The sequence below is a fragment of the Phoenix dactylifera genome, chromosome 3, assembly GCF_051530095.1.
Source record: "Phoenix dactylifera cultivar Ajwa chromosome 3, Ajwa_hap1_PhDact_Kaust_v1.1, whole genome shotgun sequence".
Lineage (NCBI taxonomy): Eukaryota > Viridiplantae > Streptophyta > Magnoliopsida > Arecales > Arecaceae > Phoenix > Phoenix dactylifera.
The window spans coordinates 53,282,258-53,300,313 of record NC_143192.1 but is presented as its reverse complement, the minus strand read 5'-3'; the positions used below and the strand labels follow the sequence as shown (position 1 = coordinate 53,300,313).

Below are 18,056 nucleotides of genomic sequence, written 5' to 3'. Positions count from 1 at the left end.
AGCTTTTGAAAATAGAGCTGTTGGAAGTAGAGCTGTCTGAAGCAGAGCGTTTATAAAAAGTTGTTTGATGTTTGGTAACTATATTTCTAAAGTGCTGTGGCATTTTAATATGTGTTTGGTAAACAAATTGATAAAATACTTTTATGTGACAAAATGACCATAAAAGACATTACCAGTATTATATAACAGAGCATAATAAAATATAATATGTATTAATACATAAATATATGATATAGTATAATATTAATATAATGTAATATAATATTATTATAATATAGTACTATAACATTATGTATTATAGAATAATAATTTAATATAATATTAAATTATTTAACATAACATATCAATGTATATTATGATATAATATTATATTTATAATATAATAAATAATAAATATATAAAATATTATAACTATTAGTGTAAATTAATTTTTCATCCTTTTAATGATCATTTATCTCTCTAACAAATTTTCTAGCTAGGTAATAAAATTAGTTAAATAATTACTAATATTTTTATTTATTTATTTATTTAGATCAGATTATTTGCCGCTCATTTATTATTTTCCTTTTTTATCTATTTATTTATTTTATTTATTTATTTATTATTTCATTTTATTGAAATATAAAGGGGTCGCCGACCATGGATGGTGGCCGGCATGGTGGCTGCCACTGTGCGCAACCACAAGCTTCCAAAATAAAAAAAAAAAAGAAAAAAAAGAAGAGGAAGAAGGAACAGAGGCGGCGACGTTGAGAGGAAGAAGAAGATAGAGAGGGAGAGAGAGAGGATGGGTGAGAGAGGAAGAGGCGGGATGAGAATTTTGGGAAAAAAAGTGTGATTTAAATGGGGGTATTTTGGTTCAAAAAACAGCTTCTCGACAAAGCTGAAAACAACGTTTTCGGAAAGCTCCATATTGGAGCTTCTCCTCAAAAGTTGTTTTCAGCTTTCCGCAAAAGCTGAAAACAACTTTTCAAAATTTTACCAAATACCACTTTTTATCTAAAAATATTTTTGGAGGGCCAGAAAAAGCACTCCAAGAGCTACCCCAAATAGGGCCTTATACTTGCAACCAAGCATCTCCCATTCGCATTTCCTTTGCGCCGCGCATCCCGCTCCAGAAACAGAGAGGCATTGGCCGCGCATTCCTTTGCGACCCGGCCTTCACTTGGGCTGACTAGGGATATCTGGGGTACCCGCAGTGCTGTTTCAGCGCCCAGATTTGCCGTTGTTTTTTGGGTGCCCCCACACCCCTTGGTTATCTCAAAGTGAATTTTGATGGCAGTGTGGCGATGGATGGGAGGTCAGAAGGGGTTGGATTTGTTATTCGAGACCACTTTAGGACTTTGATTGCAGCGAGTGGTCGGGGCACGACAGGTCTCATTGTTGTTGGAGTAGAGCTGTGGGCAGCCTGAGCCGGCTTATCCCATGTGAGGCGGGTGCTCGGGGCCGGGCGGGTGCATCTTGAGGGGGACTCTGCTATTGTTATAGCTTAGATCCGGGATGCGGATAGGTACGAAGATGGTCACTCACTGATTCAGGAGATCCGTAGGTTGGCTATGGAGATGGATGAGTTTTGGGCAGTATACATTTTTCGGGAGGCGAACAGGGCAGTAGACTGGGTCGCTTCCGATGTTGTACGGCATTCAGGAGAGTTCCGCTGGACCTCCACAGTAGAAATTCCGTCTCTTTTGTTTTCTTTGCTTTCTTTTGACTTGGCAGGATGTACTCAAATTCGAGCTATATGAATTGTTGTTTTCACCAAAGAAGAAGAAGAAGAAGAATGGCCGCCTTGTCCGCCGTCCGCATCCTCCGTCCCTTCTCCCTCTCCTCCTACAAGCCCTCCTCCCCCTTCCTCTCGCCATCCTTCCCAGCCCCTTCTTTCCACCCCCTCGCCTCCTCCGAGGTCTCCTTCGCTTCCTCCAAGGCCTCTCGCCTCGGCCCCCGCGCTATCTCCACCGTTGTCCTCACCGGCCAGAAGCCCCTCAGTCCCACATCCCCACTATTCCCCAGTAGGTCCTCCTCTCAAAATCTAATCTTTGCAGAATCTCCCGTCCCAAAAAATCTGGTCTTTGAAACTATGAAGATGTCAAGATTCGATCTTTGGCACTCCTTCCGTCGATCTGTTCGAACTGACGCCAACTTTTCTGTTTTTTCTCAGGTGGTGACTCGCGATGAAGCGCTGATGCTGTACGAGGACATGGTCCTGGCTCGCCGCTTCGAGAAAATGTGCGCCGAGATGTACAACCTCGGCAAGATGTTCGGCTACGTCCCCCTCTACATCGGCCAGGAGGCCGTGGCCGCCGGCTTCATCAAGCTTCTCACGCAGCGGGATGCCGTGGTCGGCACCTACCGCCGAGCTCTTCGGCCGGACCACCGGCCTTTGCCGCGGCCAGGGCGGCTCCATGCACATGTTCTACCGTCCCTGCAACTTCCTCGGCGGCTTCGGCTTCATCGGAGAGGGCATCCCCATCGCCACCGGCGCTGCCTTTAGTGCCAAGTATCGCCATGACGTACTCAAGGAATCGAGCCCCGAGGGCCTCGACGTGGCCATCGTCTTCTTTGGCGATGGGACCAGCAACATCGGCCAGTTCTTCGAGTGCTTGAACATGGCTCAACTCTGGAAGCTGCCCGTCATTTTTGTCGTTGAGAACAATCAGTGGTCCCTCATGATGTCGCACTTCCGAGCAGCGTCGGAAACGGAGATCTGGAAGAAAGGCCAGGCTTTTGGGATGCCGGGGGTGCGTGTGGATGGGATGGACGTGCTCGAGGTGAGGGAGGTGGCGAAGGAGGCGATTGCCAGGGCGAGGAGGGGTGAAGGGCCCACGCTTGTGGAGTGCGAGACGTACCGCTTCAAGGGACACTCCATGTACGATAAGGATGAGGATGATCACAGGGACCCTGGTGAGTTAATTAATAAGGTTACACATTTCTTTATTTTTCAATCCCCGTTACTTTTTTTTTTTTTCTTTTCTTTTTTTTTCTTTTTTTTTTTTTTTTTTTTTTTTGATGAAAACAGCTACTCATATTATATAACTCGAACATGAGTACATCCTACCAAATTACGGAAAAGTAAAAAAGACAAAGGATAGGAAACATCTGAAGCAGGTTTCTTTCTTATTTGATTCTTTTCATTTGCACTGTGAGTATGTTCTAATGATTTTCCTGCTTTGGTTTTCTGGTATTTTCGCATTTGGTTTTGGGGCTTGGATTTTATGTTGTGCATACATTGTGCTGTACCATGCACTGCCACCATATTATTTATCTCCACAGCTAATGCTCATCAGAAAAATAATGTTCATTACAAAATTTCAAAAGCACTTGATGTTAAGATTCGCCGTCTCGATATCGGACTTCATACCGGTGCCACATTAGTACAGTATCGGTATGGCACGGTATAGAAATTTTTTGATTTACCGAGTATCAATACGCTATTCATACCGAATACCGATACTAAACTTATACAGTACGGTATGCTCCGTACCATCCGGTTCGGATCGGTATGGTATACTATGCTTGATATTATATATATGATACAGACTCTAAATAAGCGACAGTTGTCTATGACATGATGGCTATCCAGAATGTTACCGTACTCTATGGCGCAAAAGATGCACCAACTTTCTATGCATCATGCCACATACATGGTTGAGGATTCATGGCCGGGCAAGACACATAGAAGACCATCCTATCCTATGTATTACGAGACTACACATTCATGATCATTGCACGATACATGGATTATCATGGTTGATGAACTGGACCTCTCTAGTTCAATTCAGTTACACATCAACTAACCATAACATATAATGATTCAGCTAACGTGCACATGGAGTCATTCAGCTATGTGTATGCATATTTATGCGCATTCCTACATCGGTTTGATCAATGGATAAGCTGTCAAGTTGAAACAGTAGATCACTTGTTCGGCTTTTGTTCTCTTCTGACAGATGAGAGAGCCCATTATGCCGCGAGAGATCCTATCATGGCGTTGAAGAAGCACATCCTGGAACAGGATCTAGCGAGTGAATCTGAGCTGAAGGCTATCGAGGAAAAGGTCAATGATGTCGTCAAGGATGCTGTGGAATTTGCCGATTCAAGCCCTCACCCACCTCGAAGTCAGCTGCTGGAAAATGTTTTTGCTGATCCCAAAGGGTTCGGGATTGGCCCTGATGGGAAGTATAGGTGCGAGGATCCTAGCTTCGCCGTGGGCACTGCTGAGGTCTAAGGGTTCGAGTGCAATAATAAATTAAATTTGCACCCCTAGGGTCAGTTTGTTTGGGAACTCTGGTCTGCTAATCTTGGGAGAATTATAATAATAAATTTGTACCTTTATTCTCTCTTCTGTATCAGTCTCTTTCGTTCATCTGGTTTTCACTTAAGCTCTGATGCATCTGTCCATCTCTACTTCCATTTTTCTTAACAGATGATCAGTTCTGTTTCTAGACGTCAAAGAGTGTGATAAGCACTTTTTCATTAACTGTGATATCAGGGTTATCATTAGAAATTTTATCTTCTAATAATGACTTATATGAGGAAAATCTTGTCTTCTAATTGTATATCATGTTGATGCTGCTTGACCAAATTTTTTTTTGAAATTGAAATGTCCTTTATATCATAAATTCTACGTGATTTAAGTCCACAGAAGTTATCAGTAGATTTCCAAAACTTGACATAATTTAGCGTTCGGGAACCACTAATATAGTCAGTTTTGCTTGAAATATGGTTGAGGAAATTAGAAAATGAGAAGATTTCTTTTCCCTTTTGAGGAGGTTTGGAGGCCACTTTGTGTGCACTGATCAAGAGTGGCTCAATGTATTTGGGGGCCAAGGGAACTCAAAGGCTCCAACATAAATGTATTGGAGGGCCTCAATGCAAAAATAAGGAAAGAGATAATAAATTTCTTTAGGTAAATGCATTTGGGGACCTCAATGCATTTATAGCTATAAAGATACGTATGCATTTAGACTTGCTATAATAAATGCATTTGGGGGCTGGGATAAGGGTAGATCCAGTCCTGCATATGGCGTCTCTTTCCCCATCACACCGCTCGATCTCTAAAGATGGTAATATTTACCACCAAGCGCTTGCTTGGATGATATTATCTCTTGCAGCATGCACTGAGGATGGAAATTCGATTCTGAATGGCGATGGCCATCAATTCGATCTTAATTACCAAAGTCCGTGTGTTGTGAGCTTTAGTTCAATTTGTCAAGGACCTAGGCTCAGGTCCAAGTGGAAAGGAATGGGTATGCGTAAATGGTGGGGGTCAGCCCCTCCTGCTCTCAAATAAAAGAAATGGCATATTTAATTCAAGGATGTGGTATGGCTAGCAAGAAGCTTCGATAACAGGTTAGCTATTCGACACAAGAATTTGGATGGAATAACCTTAAAATTAGTCATATTCGTTTCATCACAATCACAACTATCTAATTCATATGCTAATTTAAACATTGATGTAGTGCAGGATATGCATTGTTGCTGGAAGAAGGGCAGGATCGCTTGCTTATTGATGATTAATCAAAAAAAATAACCAGGATATACATTTCCCCAATCTATATCTCCTACTTCAGTACCATGCTTTGAAAGGTTTTGGCTTGTGATATTTTCCACCACCTACTGAAGATGCTTGGAAGTGGCATAGTTCTGTACTATTTTAGGGCATGCTTGGATATCCATGCAGGAATATATTACAGGATTCGGATCTGTTGACCTAACCAAGTCCCCACTTACAGTCTAATTAAAAACATCATGCCGAGTCGAGGCAGTATGAAGCCTGACGCTATCAGATTCGCAACCCTTGCCAGGCAGAAGGAAAAAACAATAGAGACTTCTTTGAGATTCGTACCAAAATAAACTGCTCAATCCATAAATCTAATAGGAAATTCAGTTCAACTCTACTGAATTGCTCAAAACAAGTGCTTATTAAGATACTAATCCTTGCAATGTCACATAGATAATAGTAGCATTGATGGATGCTAAACCATATGGATAATAGTAGGGCTGTCCGATGCTGATCTTTGAAATTATATGAATGATATCGAGAAAATATTGTAGGGACACCCTCAACTTTGGACCAATCTTGAGGACATCTCCTCGGATTTAAAAAGTTTCAAATGGGTCTTTTAAGCTTCCAAACTGTTCCAAACTATTCCAAACTAGTCCATCGACTCCCCGACTAGCAAATGATGTTGGCATGCCATTTCAATTAACGAAAATGCCCTTCCCATCTTTTAGCTGATTAGAATATCTTTTTAAGATCTATGTAGGTGGATGGATAATCCAGATCATCCAAACGATCACTATGAGATCTGTGCGAGTGGATGAATAATCCTGATCATCTACTAGTCGCTTTGAGATCTGTGCAGATGGATGAATATTCAATCATCCATGCAGTTTCTTTGAGACTTGTGTACGTGGATGAATAATCCTGATCATCCTCTGATCGCTTTGAGATCTATGCACGCAGATGAATATTTGGATAATCCATATGGTGCTTTGAGATCTATGTAAACGAATGAATATATGGTTAGCTTAGAGATATGCGCAGGTTGATGAATAATCATGATCATCCATTGATCCCTTTGAGATTTTTGCAGGCGAATGAAAATATGTATCATCATGCGATTGCCAAGGGATCTATTTGGGCATCATCTCCTTTCTTTCGAATCACCTCTCTTTGTCTCTTCTTTCTCATCCTCTATGTTGCTAGCAGCCGGCAAGCAACACATATGGCAACACCAATGAGCCTCTTGCAACGACACCGGTAACACCAGTGCTCCACTCCCCTATTTGTAATGAATCCCTCTCTCCTCTTCAAAGCCCAAGACACCCTACCTATGCAAACCCTAATGTTTCCCTAATTTTCTTAATATCTCGATATTCGGCTATGAATTCCACCCGAGATCTCTGGAGTGGCTTAGCTTCGACCTCTCTCACCATCCCGATCCATTCTCACCCTACCAAACTCCGATTGCTCAGGCTCGAACTATCCACAAACCTTCCCCCATTGAGGGAGGGGGCCAACATCATCGGCGACTAGGGTGGAGGAGCACTCCCCTATCTCCCCATTCGCACAAATTCAGCTTTAAGATTTATGCAGATGGATGAATAATCTAGGCTTTGAGATCTATGATGGTGTACGGATAATCCTGATGATCCACTAATCACTTCGAGATCTATGTAGAAGGATGAATAATCTGGATCATCCATGCAATCTCTTTGAGATTTGTGCAGATGAATAAATAATCTAAACCATCTCGTAGTTGCTTTGAGATCTATGTAGCTGGTGGATGATCCTGATCATGCACTGGTTTCTTTAAGATATGTGCAGATGGATGAACAAAAGAGTGTTAGGCAATGGATTATCCAAAGTGGATTCGCTCAAAGAAAGGTGGGTCTTGACATTACTATGCGATGGACGATGCAATGGTGGATCCTTTTATGATACGAAGGGCAGTTTGGTCATAGTACAATTTTACGCTACCATGTGATGTTCATATGACACTACTCTAAGACATAACTAGTTTGGAAATTTGAAGGGTTCGTTTGAAACTTTATAAAGTCAAGAAAGTGTCTTTGAGATTGGCCCAAAGTCGAGAGGGTGTGCCTATAATTTTTCCTAATAATAAAGTTGTTGGATATTCATCTACCTGTACAGATCTCAAAGCAACCATTGCACGATCCGGCGGTGGATTTGCGCTAAGGAAGATGAATCCTTCGTAAAACCACTGTCCATAGTGTCTTATGGACAATAGTAGGGGTGTTACATTTACTCGGTATATAAAGAAAAAAGTCGTGGGGTCCAGCATATATACATCGCTCCTGAGTTTCCCATCATATCAAGCGCCTCCCTTGTATGAAACAACATGGATTCCCTGCTCGTGTTGTATTAGTAGGGTTGTCATTGGCAGCCAGAATGCGAAACCAGTCCTACCTCAGAGTGAGCGACTTGGCCTTAAGCATTACTGGACCAGAATTAATACTACCATCTCTTTAATTGATGTTTCATGTGTGATCTTTTCCATACTCACATCTGCAACTAAAAAAGAATTTTGTACCACATAATACAGATTAAAAGTGCCATCTATAAAGAATTCACTCTAGGTTTCATGATATCCACCACGAACAACCAAAATTAATAAACCACAGAAAAAAAACATCATATTTTTATTGGCTCTGGCTGTTCATAAATAGCATGAGTAGAAAGAAACCAAAAGAATTAGAGGTGGCACTAGAGCTCAGGATTTAGCATAACACTGTGCTCCAACTTTTAGTCTAACTTTCTTCATAAAAAAAAAGTTAGAACTTCTGAGCATCATAAGGACAAAAGCAACTTGAACCTTCGTCAAAAGCTTGTGAAAAAAAAATTGAGCATTAGCATTGGAACTACAGATACATATCTCAATATATGCATCAGGAAAGGCTACTCACCGAGTCTAGGCAAAAGACTGAGTTTGTCCAGCCAAAGATTTTAGTTTATAAAAGAAATCCATCTGCATTAATATGCCATGGCAACTGGATCCTTCAAATGTTGAAGGTCCAGCTCAATTGCACACTGTAATCCCTGCATGATCTGGTTAAATAGGCCAGATACAAACTGTTAATGCACGCATGATGGGTGACTTGTTTGAACCCTGCAGAGTATAGCACAGATTAAAAAGATTCCAAACTGCTGCTTTTGTACTCGTACCGATTCATACAATGCCAGGCTCTCTAGACCGATGAATTCAATGCACTTTTCATTGCAACAACTTTTAGCTAGCTTTCTCGAACGAGGCCCTCAATCATTACAACAATGACAGCACAAGGGAACTAGAATAACTTTATTCTTCAAATAAGGACCTCTTTAACTCCTTCCCCCTTTTCTTCTGACAAAAAAAAGTTATTTCATAAATTTAGTTCAAACTAAAAATATAAATAGCCACAGAATAACCATTGTATTCTCAAAGAAAATAATTATTCCTTATAATTATATAAAATTTTCATAATAATTTCTTTTCTAATTCTACTTCTAGGTGGGACTCCAATGCAATGGAAGGCTTTCCATAATATATGAAAATCTTGTATTCAGCTTTATACAACACAACCAATGAAGTGGCGGATCACATACATATAGAAGAGGGTTGGAATGTCCTTATTTATCTCAGAGGAGCGGTAAATTCACCATCCTATCCTTCTTTTATACTAGCTTGTTAGTACAAAAATAATGACAATACCCCAAATAATCTAAAATAAACTCTGTCTAAACGTGATGGCAACTAGCTAGTTATTCCATCTAATTTATTTTGCTTCGAATATTTCCTAACATAAAACCCTTAGAAATATTAATTTTTCATTATCTCCCTTGATCTTCTTTTCCCAATTTGAACCAAAAAAAAAATCCATGAATAAGAAAATTTGTTGTTACCATTCCTCATTGAGAATTATATCTTAGAAGTAACAAACAATATCCATCGAAGGCTTACTAAGGTTGTATGACTAATTAATTATGTGGCACCTGCAATAATTGTTTTAGTGCGAGGACCTATTCAACGCCTTCCTAATGGAGGCAAAGTGGCGTTGCAGCGGCTACAAACCAACCCTCGAGGAGTATCTAAACAATGCCCGCATGTCAGTGTTATGCAAGTACCCATAATCTCATCCCGAAAATCTCACAGCTCAAGCACAGCAATCAATTATTAGGGGGTAATCTACTGTTGAGCTAATAACCTGTCGTGTGGGACTCCCATTGGAAAAACCTCACTTCCACTTTTCTTTTTGTTTTGTACCCCCATGTCCTCCATGTGTGACGGCATGGAGATGTCAAAAAGCGATCATATAAACCCACTTGTTCCGACCTAGGATAATAAATTTATTAGCTTGGTTTTACTTCATTTTACTATCCAAAAATGAAAGAAAACTTCCACATCCAATCTTAGTCCAAATGTAGCTCGCTTCTTTTTGAGTTGAAGCAGTGCCAAACAAAAATACCATACAAGCATGAGCATTAACATACTCTCCCTGAAAAAAGAGGTGATTTAGCCGCACTATCCAGTATGGCTATCTTGTTACTACTTCACTCTACTCACTAGCCCCACCATCGGCATCTCCCTCCTTGCGCTCAATGTAATTACTTCAGGCACGACCAACTCCCATAGTGCAATAGGCAATGTGTACAAGGCCATGAAACAAATTCACTGTTGTATGACTGACCGGTGCTCATGAGCAAATTCGGCTTTATGTAAGCAAGTTGCAGCCTACAACCCATGACGAGCATATCGAACTATCCATTTGGCTGAGAGCCCTTAAAAACCATGTGCATCGATGCAATTATCTAGGCGTTCTCTAGTATTGATCTAATAGCCTATCATGTGGGCCTCCTATTAGGAGGCTGACTATGCCAAAAGCAAGAAAAACCCCCTTCCCTCTTTTTGTTGAAAGCCCTCATGTCCCTCTGGTGTGATGGCAAGGGGATGTAACAAAGGAGATCTTATGAATTAACTTGTTCCGACCTAGGATAATAAGCTCCAGAAAATAAAAGACTATTCCTAAATAATTCTTATGTATTTGAATGCAAATTTGTATTAGCTTTTCTCCGTAAACAATCTTATTATTTACGATTAACATCTTATAGAGCTTTTTCTAAGCAAATATATTTCTATAAAAAAAATGAAACATCCTAAAGCAAGGCATCATAATTATTTTCAAAAGATCCTATGATTCTTCAAGAATCCTTTCGTGCATTATTTTCGATATCAAGGAAAAGCTATTTTGGTTTCTAAGAGGACTGATCTCCTAATGAAGTAAATAGAAATGCTACCTTATCAATTTCTGCCGATATTATTTTCACTCTTGGTCTCAACTATACAAGATTCATAAAATCAAATATCAAATTGTTCTTTCTATTTTCTAAGTTATCCTTCAAGTGTACTAATAAATCCTTAGGCAATAAGAAATCAAATGCTAGAAAATTAATTTCTAATAGATATTGTTATTAAAAAAATGGATATTAATACAATAAAAAAAAAAGTAATACTAAGGTCTCAGTTATTCCTTTAATTGGGTCATTGTCTGGAACCAAATTTTATATCATAGGGACGCATCCTATTAATAAGTTGATCTAAACCAATTTATTATACTGTGAGATAATTGATCGATTTGGTCAGATATGGAGAAACATTTCTCATTATCCCAATTGATCCTCAAAAAAAAAAAAAAAGTTTGTATTGAATAAAATATGTACTTCGATTTCTGTGGGCTAAAGTTTGACTCATAAACATAAAAATATATTACGCACATTTTTACAAAGATTATACTCCACATTGTTAGAAGAATTCTTTATTGAAAAAAACAAATTGTTTCTTTGGTATTCCCCGAAACAATCTCTTTTTCTACACATTGATCACATAAAAAACGTAATTGGCATTTGGATATCTATACCAAGCACTTGGATATCTATACCAATAACCTGGTGGATCATTCACTTAGTTTGATAACATGATAAAATTTATGAATAGGATAGAAATGATCCATAAATGATGGAAAGAGAAAACAAATCACATATTTTATTTTGAAATGCTCGTAGTATAGTGGTTGAATGAATTAAGCAATCAAAATTATTATGCATCTTAGAATATCAGTTTTATATTATACATAGAGAAAGTTGCATGCAATAAAAAATGCAATCACAATTTTGGAAGGGATCCTTTTCCTTTAACCCAACAAAAAAAAAAAGAATTATCTACTCCACATGACCAGTTCTCAAGCAACCCATAAAGAAAAAAGAACAAATTTTATTTCTTTATTCACTTTATTTACAATTTTTTTAGGAGGATTTAGGCATGAAGATACATACCCATTAAGCATGTTATACTATTAAATAACAAACCTTCTATCATCAATCTCAATTCTAGTTAATATGCGGACTTCGATAATTTTAGATATGCAAAAGTGCGAACCCACTTCTGCACCTGGACAGTCAGCACTAGAAACAGACTATACATTGAATCAGCCGATGTTTTGATGATCCCTACCTTAAAGTCCGCAACTTCTACATTCATTATCATCTTCATGAATCAGTTTCAGGCTCCCTACCTTATGAAAAGTATATCCATTATTCATGGGACAGCTATCAATGGTTGGATTATAGAGAAAAGCGTATACACCGAGATACCTTTTTCCATGAGAAATAAACGAACCCCGTCGCATTTTCTGGCAATAAATTATAAGAACTTAACAAAACTACTCATGGCGATGCCATTGGATGAAGCCGAAAGCACCCAGCAACGTGGCTGGCAGGGATGCCTGAATGGATCCCTTATGCTTTCTTTTGCTGTCCATCTCACAACCTCCTTCCTGGTCTTGCAAACCTCCGGGCCACTCCAAAAATGACTGCCTTGGTCAACAGGCCATGGTCGAGACTGCATGCTAGGGCCACAGCACCACCAATTACAAGAAACTTGGGTATGCTGTCTGCCCAATTTTTATGTTTCTCTGCTTCTACCACTTCTGAGGATGAACAGGTGCCAGCTTCCGATGTTATTAGATCATCAGAACTGAACTTGGTGTTGATTTGTGCCATGAAGGCGCACCGTGATGGTGGCTCGTGAGACCTCCTGGCAATCTGGTAGGCTCGGAAGCCAGGTTCAATCCTTTTGACACAACCCCACATCCCCTGCCGGACACCCAGTTTCGCTAGCTCCCATGGGATGCCCATATCCTCGTGATGGAACAGTAGCACCTCACAGGCAGTCAACTGGCCATCCCCTCTCCTCGACTCAACTGTTAAGAAGCAACAAAAGAATGAATACTGTTGTGGTTCGAAAGGCTCTAGAGAATTTTGAGAGGCATATGTCTGTTCATATGTTTATGGAACAAAGGGGAAAAATGGTACAAGAATGGACGTCAAACCTGCACGAATGCACCAGCTGGAGTAGTACAAGTCGACACGCCTGGGTTTGTCGCGTCTAGGTACAGAGAGGCATGGAACTCCCTGGAAAACAGAGACCAGATGTCAGATATCTCTAAAGATAATAACAACAGAGAAGTTAAAAAGGTATGTAGGATATGTGAATATATAAGTGAGATGAGATCTGGTGTCGCTAGAAGCAAATTCAAATGCCAGACATGGGCGATTAATGTTTATACGTTGCATCATGTTGTTATTTTCATTTAAAACGAAAGAACCAATAAAGCACTATAACAAAATGATGGTAATAATCTCAAGCGGGACAATGGGAACAAGTTCCAGTGCAAATGAATATGCAATTTTTGGCACCACCTCCACACGGCCAAAAATTAGAGAGAAGAAAACAGGCATATGGTTGCACAAGCATCAAAAGGTATACCAGCCAGATAATACTAGAACATAAATAAAATGATTCTCTTATCTTTAATTATCAGACAAGAAGGGAGCCCGAGAAACATGTCTGACCTAAATTAGAAAGTTTAAGCAGCAGAATATATGGGCAATACATGTATCGAATATATAATGTTCTCGATTAAGAGTTAAAAAACATGAGGCTAAATTAAAGCAGTGTAACTTGGGGAGAAGAAAGGAACTTCTATTTAGATAACGAGAGAGGGGTGGGGGGGGGGGGGGGATTCCAGACATGACCATGGAGGATCAAGAGAGAATTCTATAGTAATAGAGAAAAGAAGATGTATAGAAGGCTTGCGGATTTAAGTCTAATTAAGCAAGATTTGAAATTGTTAACACCAAAAAAAAAAAAAAAGAGAAAAAGATCATGATGATAAAAGAGACAGTAACACAGCTGATTGAGAAGGCTCAGTTGGACGTATACTTGAGCATAGAATAATTTTTTTAATCACAACTACAATGATCTAACACATGCTAAAAAGAAAACTATCTAACAATGTTAATTCGCTCTATAGTCTATGCTAACAATACAGCAAGCACAGGGGAGCTGAACAGAATAGTGAGAAATTCTTAGTGTTCAACATTTGATTCACCAACTCCTGGGCAACCGAATAAATTAAACCACCGAAGTTCACATTTTTGCAGTTTGTAGTAACTTGACTAGGACTTGCTAGAAGTAAAAACAGCTGTTTTAGTGCACTCAGCACCCTAAAGGAAAAGCCAGTCTCCATTGAACAAGTTTCAGGAAAGTAAGCAAATAATTCAATAGTTGAACTGTAGACTACATAAGATTTTTTAGGGGAAAAAAAAGAGGTGCTCTTCCTCTGGCATACCGTGAACATGCAGGAAATTTTCACAACACTTTCTCGTATTACCTTTTTTTAATATTAACCTAATTTCCCAGGTTCATGAATAAAGAATTCCTCCTATTATCTACAAAACTCATTTCGGTTATGATGATGTGGAATTATTGCTTAAACCGGACTTTTGGAGAAGTTAAACAATATTTCCATTTAAAATAACTCAGCTTTATCTACATGTTAAACAGTCGCACTAAATTAGGAACCCAACAGCTCCCAAATGTGCCTAAAGAAAATTTTGCATGTTATCCATCTACGAACAAGACACCATTTGGAACTATTAAATCACATAGCAGTAATTTTAGAATTGCCGACTAGAGAATAAGCAATTTAGTGATTCTCTTCAGGGTTTAGATGATATTCACATTTTGCATAGCATTCTAAGCAACAAAAACAGTGCATACTCTAGTTAACCCAACTGCTGCTAATTTACTATATGTTTAAGCACCTTTACATCATTCTCATTAGATAACCAATTTTTCTTCATCTCAAACTACCACCTTGGCAGGAGATTGGAAATCTCATAATAGGACATATTCTACTGCAAGAAACACAGATATTTTTTTTTGCCTCGCCCTTAAAATCAGGAGTACTGTCCTATATACATCTGGTCAGTTTGATGTGCAAAAGTATGACTTCTTAAAGCTCAAAACTTGTACGAACAAATCTTTGACATTAATCAGGTGCTTAACATGAAAATTAGAACCCTGATGGAAATTGGAACCTGTATTATTGGTTACACAATATAAGTTTCCATAACGATGTGCAATCTTCCAAAATCTTTCCAAAATTACAATGAGTTCATATGAGAGAGTAGCATGAGAGGTTTAATCCAGCAAACAGCAATCATCTTACAGACAAAAACTATTAGGCAACAAGTCAGAATCCAACACAATCTTAATAATCAAAATATGTATTGCTGGTAAAATACAACCAACTGTCAATCAATGGCTACCTATAATCTTCATCTCGCTGGAAGAAACAGAGATGAACCTATAAATTAGAATTATGAACACAGAGCAGTGTAAAAAAAAATAGCTGCACATTGTAATAATCAAGTTAAAAGAAAGAAAAAGTACCACACACTGTAGAAACGTAAGAAATAGAAGATTTTTTTTTTTCGGAAATTCTAAACATAAGCAATTGTCAAAGGAGGACAAAAAAGCAACATGATCCTACATGTTCCTCTAATCATGAGCCGTATAGTTCATCTCATCTTTCCAGAGATGAAATTTGAAGAAAAGACGAAGGCATCCGAATGTGATGAATTTATAGAAAACAACTAAAGCAGATATACTTTTACCGTCCATTTTCCTCCTTACCTTAGTCACACAGTAATATGTTCTTCCCGATTCCCATATCCGACGACCGATGATGTACTCTCTGTTGCTGCAGAACAATGGAAACTGCCAAGCAGGAGAGAGAGAACAAAAAACATTAGCAAACACAAAAACAGCCAGATTCATAACATTTAAAGAAATCCCAAGAAAGAGCTCTCACACCTTTCGAATCCAGTGAACTACCATCGTCCCCGTGGTTGGGCATTCCTTTAGTGTGTCGTGGTAGAGGAGCATGTCGTCCCACCCATTCTTGATCCGGAACTCATCATCCCAGAAGAAGTCCCTCACAATCTCTGGCGTTGCATCCTCGAAGACAGTTCTACTGCGATATTGCGGAGGACCCGTCTAGCATGAACAAACGCTAAGCTGAGCCAACTGAACAAATGCTTACAAATACTCGAGACCACATACTAGACCAAAAAGTAGCACATCCCGAATCCAATTCATAACCCCTATGGGAACTCCTACCACAGAAAAATCTAAACAACTTAATTGCGCCGGCGCGAGATTCCACAAACTTAAAGCAGAAACAGACAATTAACACACTCCCAATTGAAGCTGCATACCTCAGGATCTCTCCGCCATGCCTGATAGCTCATGTTCGGCAAGGTCCGGTCCATCATCTTGTGCCACACGGGCCCCCCGTCGGTCACCTCGACAAGCTTGTACAGGTGCTCCAAATCCTCCTCCGTCACCGCCAAGTTCTCACTTTCCGCATCTGGAGGACTGGATAATCCACAAACATCAAACACCCTAGGCAAACCCATGGGTACGAAATTAGATCGAAACCCTAGACAAAACGACTTACCACACGGCGACCATCTTGGCCTCGCTTCCAGAACTCTTGCCGGAAACCGAGCAAGTGACGCTGCCTGGCAGCTGAGCCTTCAAAGAATCGACTCTCGACGTCACAGGGCGACCACCCAGAATGGCCTTCTCCCCGCCTAGGAGACCCGCCGCCCATCTCGGCCTCCACGCCCACCCCACAAAAAGCCCTACAAGAACCGCGATCCAGAGAGGGGCGGCGAACAAGGCGAGCTCGGTGACCACGTCGCCGACGGTGGGCTTCCTCAAGATCTCAATCAGCGCGTCCAGAATCAATGCCATCTATCTATCTATCAGGAATCGATAACCCAAGAAAACAAACAGCTGCAAGAACCCACCGAGATCGATCCTCGGTAGGGTCGGAATCGCACGGCAGAAGAGCTTCGGAGCGATTCGAGGCTTTCCACAGCTCAATCGGCCCGCTCTTTATCCAGAGAGAAAAATATCACCATCCAAAAAGATAAAATTATAAGGGAAAAGAAACGGTTGTGGAGGAAAGAGGCGGAGGAATAGAGAAAGCGAGAAGAGGATAGAAGACAAACGAGCCTGGCGGTATTTGGGGAGTTCGGATAAGGATTTCAAGAGAGAGGCGTGGAGGCGTCTAATTAGATTACCGTAGGGACACCCTTTCTCCCCTTCTTCCCCTCTCTAACTCGCTAAATTTGGCGGAGGAATAGAGAGGATAAGAGAAAAGAAGACAAACCCTAAAGAAGAGAAGAGACGAGATATAGAATAAGGTAAAAGAAGGGTATGTGCGTTTGGTTCTTGGCTTGGAGGAGGAATGGAAGGGAGTCTTTTATACGAGAGGGATCGAGGGGCTCTCACGTTTATTTGTACCGCGTTATTGTTTATCCCGTTCGCTGACACGGGTGCAGCGGGCGCCCCGGACCTTTTCGCACATCGATGCGGTAAGTAACGTGCATATCAAAATGGACGGCGGGGATTGGTTTGACGCGAGCGGGTTTGGGCCTTTGGGGTGCACCAGCTACACGCTTTGATTGACGGTGGAAAAGTATTTGGACGGAGAGAGCGACGAAGTCCAAGTTGGACCCCCGACGGAAGTTGAGTAACCGACGGACTTTTGTTGCAACCATGACATCCGGACGTGATTCTTCTCGTCAGACTGAAAATTTAAATATATTTAAATCAAATTACAAAAATCCCGATAAATCCATAGCCAATTTCTATAAACTAGACTGCAGTGTTCTTTGGTCCTTTAAACTATTTATCATAATATAGGACTTCATCAAAAAAAAATATTAGCGGGAAGTATTTTTTAAATTTTTTAGTTCTACATAAGTACCCAAATTTTTCTCAATGAATAACTGATATTGGACTAATACATGCTCGCACGAATTTTCACAGAATTAGACATGTATGTTGCCGTAGAGTTGATGCATTGGAGAGCATGGTTTTAATAGGATTAATTAAATTCAATTGATTAGCAGTTTTAGATTTTTTTTGTTGTTGGTTCTTTTTCTGTTGGAGGTTCCCATGTCATCTTGGAAAGCATATCTATTGTCGGTATTGACTGATATTCCTTGCTTCTCTGTGGGAGATTTGGACGCAAGTTATCTTCGCAGAAAATCATTAGATATTTCATTAACAAAGGAAGCCTGATGCTGTAGAGTAGAGCAGTTGACAGGAAATAAATAAAATTTCTTGAAAATAAAGGAG

General features: G+C 40.0%; 1 protein-coding gene and 1 pseudogene across 1 annotated transcript; one reads left to right on the top strand and one right to left on the bottom strand.

The window, feature by feature from the left end:
- Positions 1–2,061: 2,061 nt before the first annotated feature.
- On the top strand, positions 2,062–4,339 carry LOC149768146 (pyruvate dehydrogenase E1 component subunit alpha-3, chloroplastic-like; annotated as a pseudogene).
- Positions 4,340–11,748: 7,409 nt separating this feature from the next.
- Positions 11,749–17,181, bottom strand: LOC103698325 (uncharacterized). Its single transcript, XM_008780320.6, has 6 exons — positions 16,363–17,181; positions 16,121–16,280; positions 15,717–15,899; positions 15,537–15,620; positions 12,886–12,967; positions 11,749–12,756 (listed from the first exon to the last, which is right to left on the bottom strand). The coding sequence occupies exons 1-6, from the start codon at positions 16,659–16,661 to the stop codon at positions 12,317–12,319; spliced, it is 1,248 nt and encodes a 415-aa protein (XP_008778542.4). The 5' UTR covers positions 16,662–17,181; the 3' UTR covers positions 11,749–12,316.
- Between the last annotated feature and the right edge of the window lie 875 nt (positions 17,182–18,056).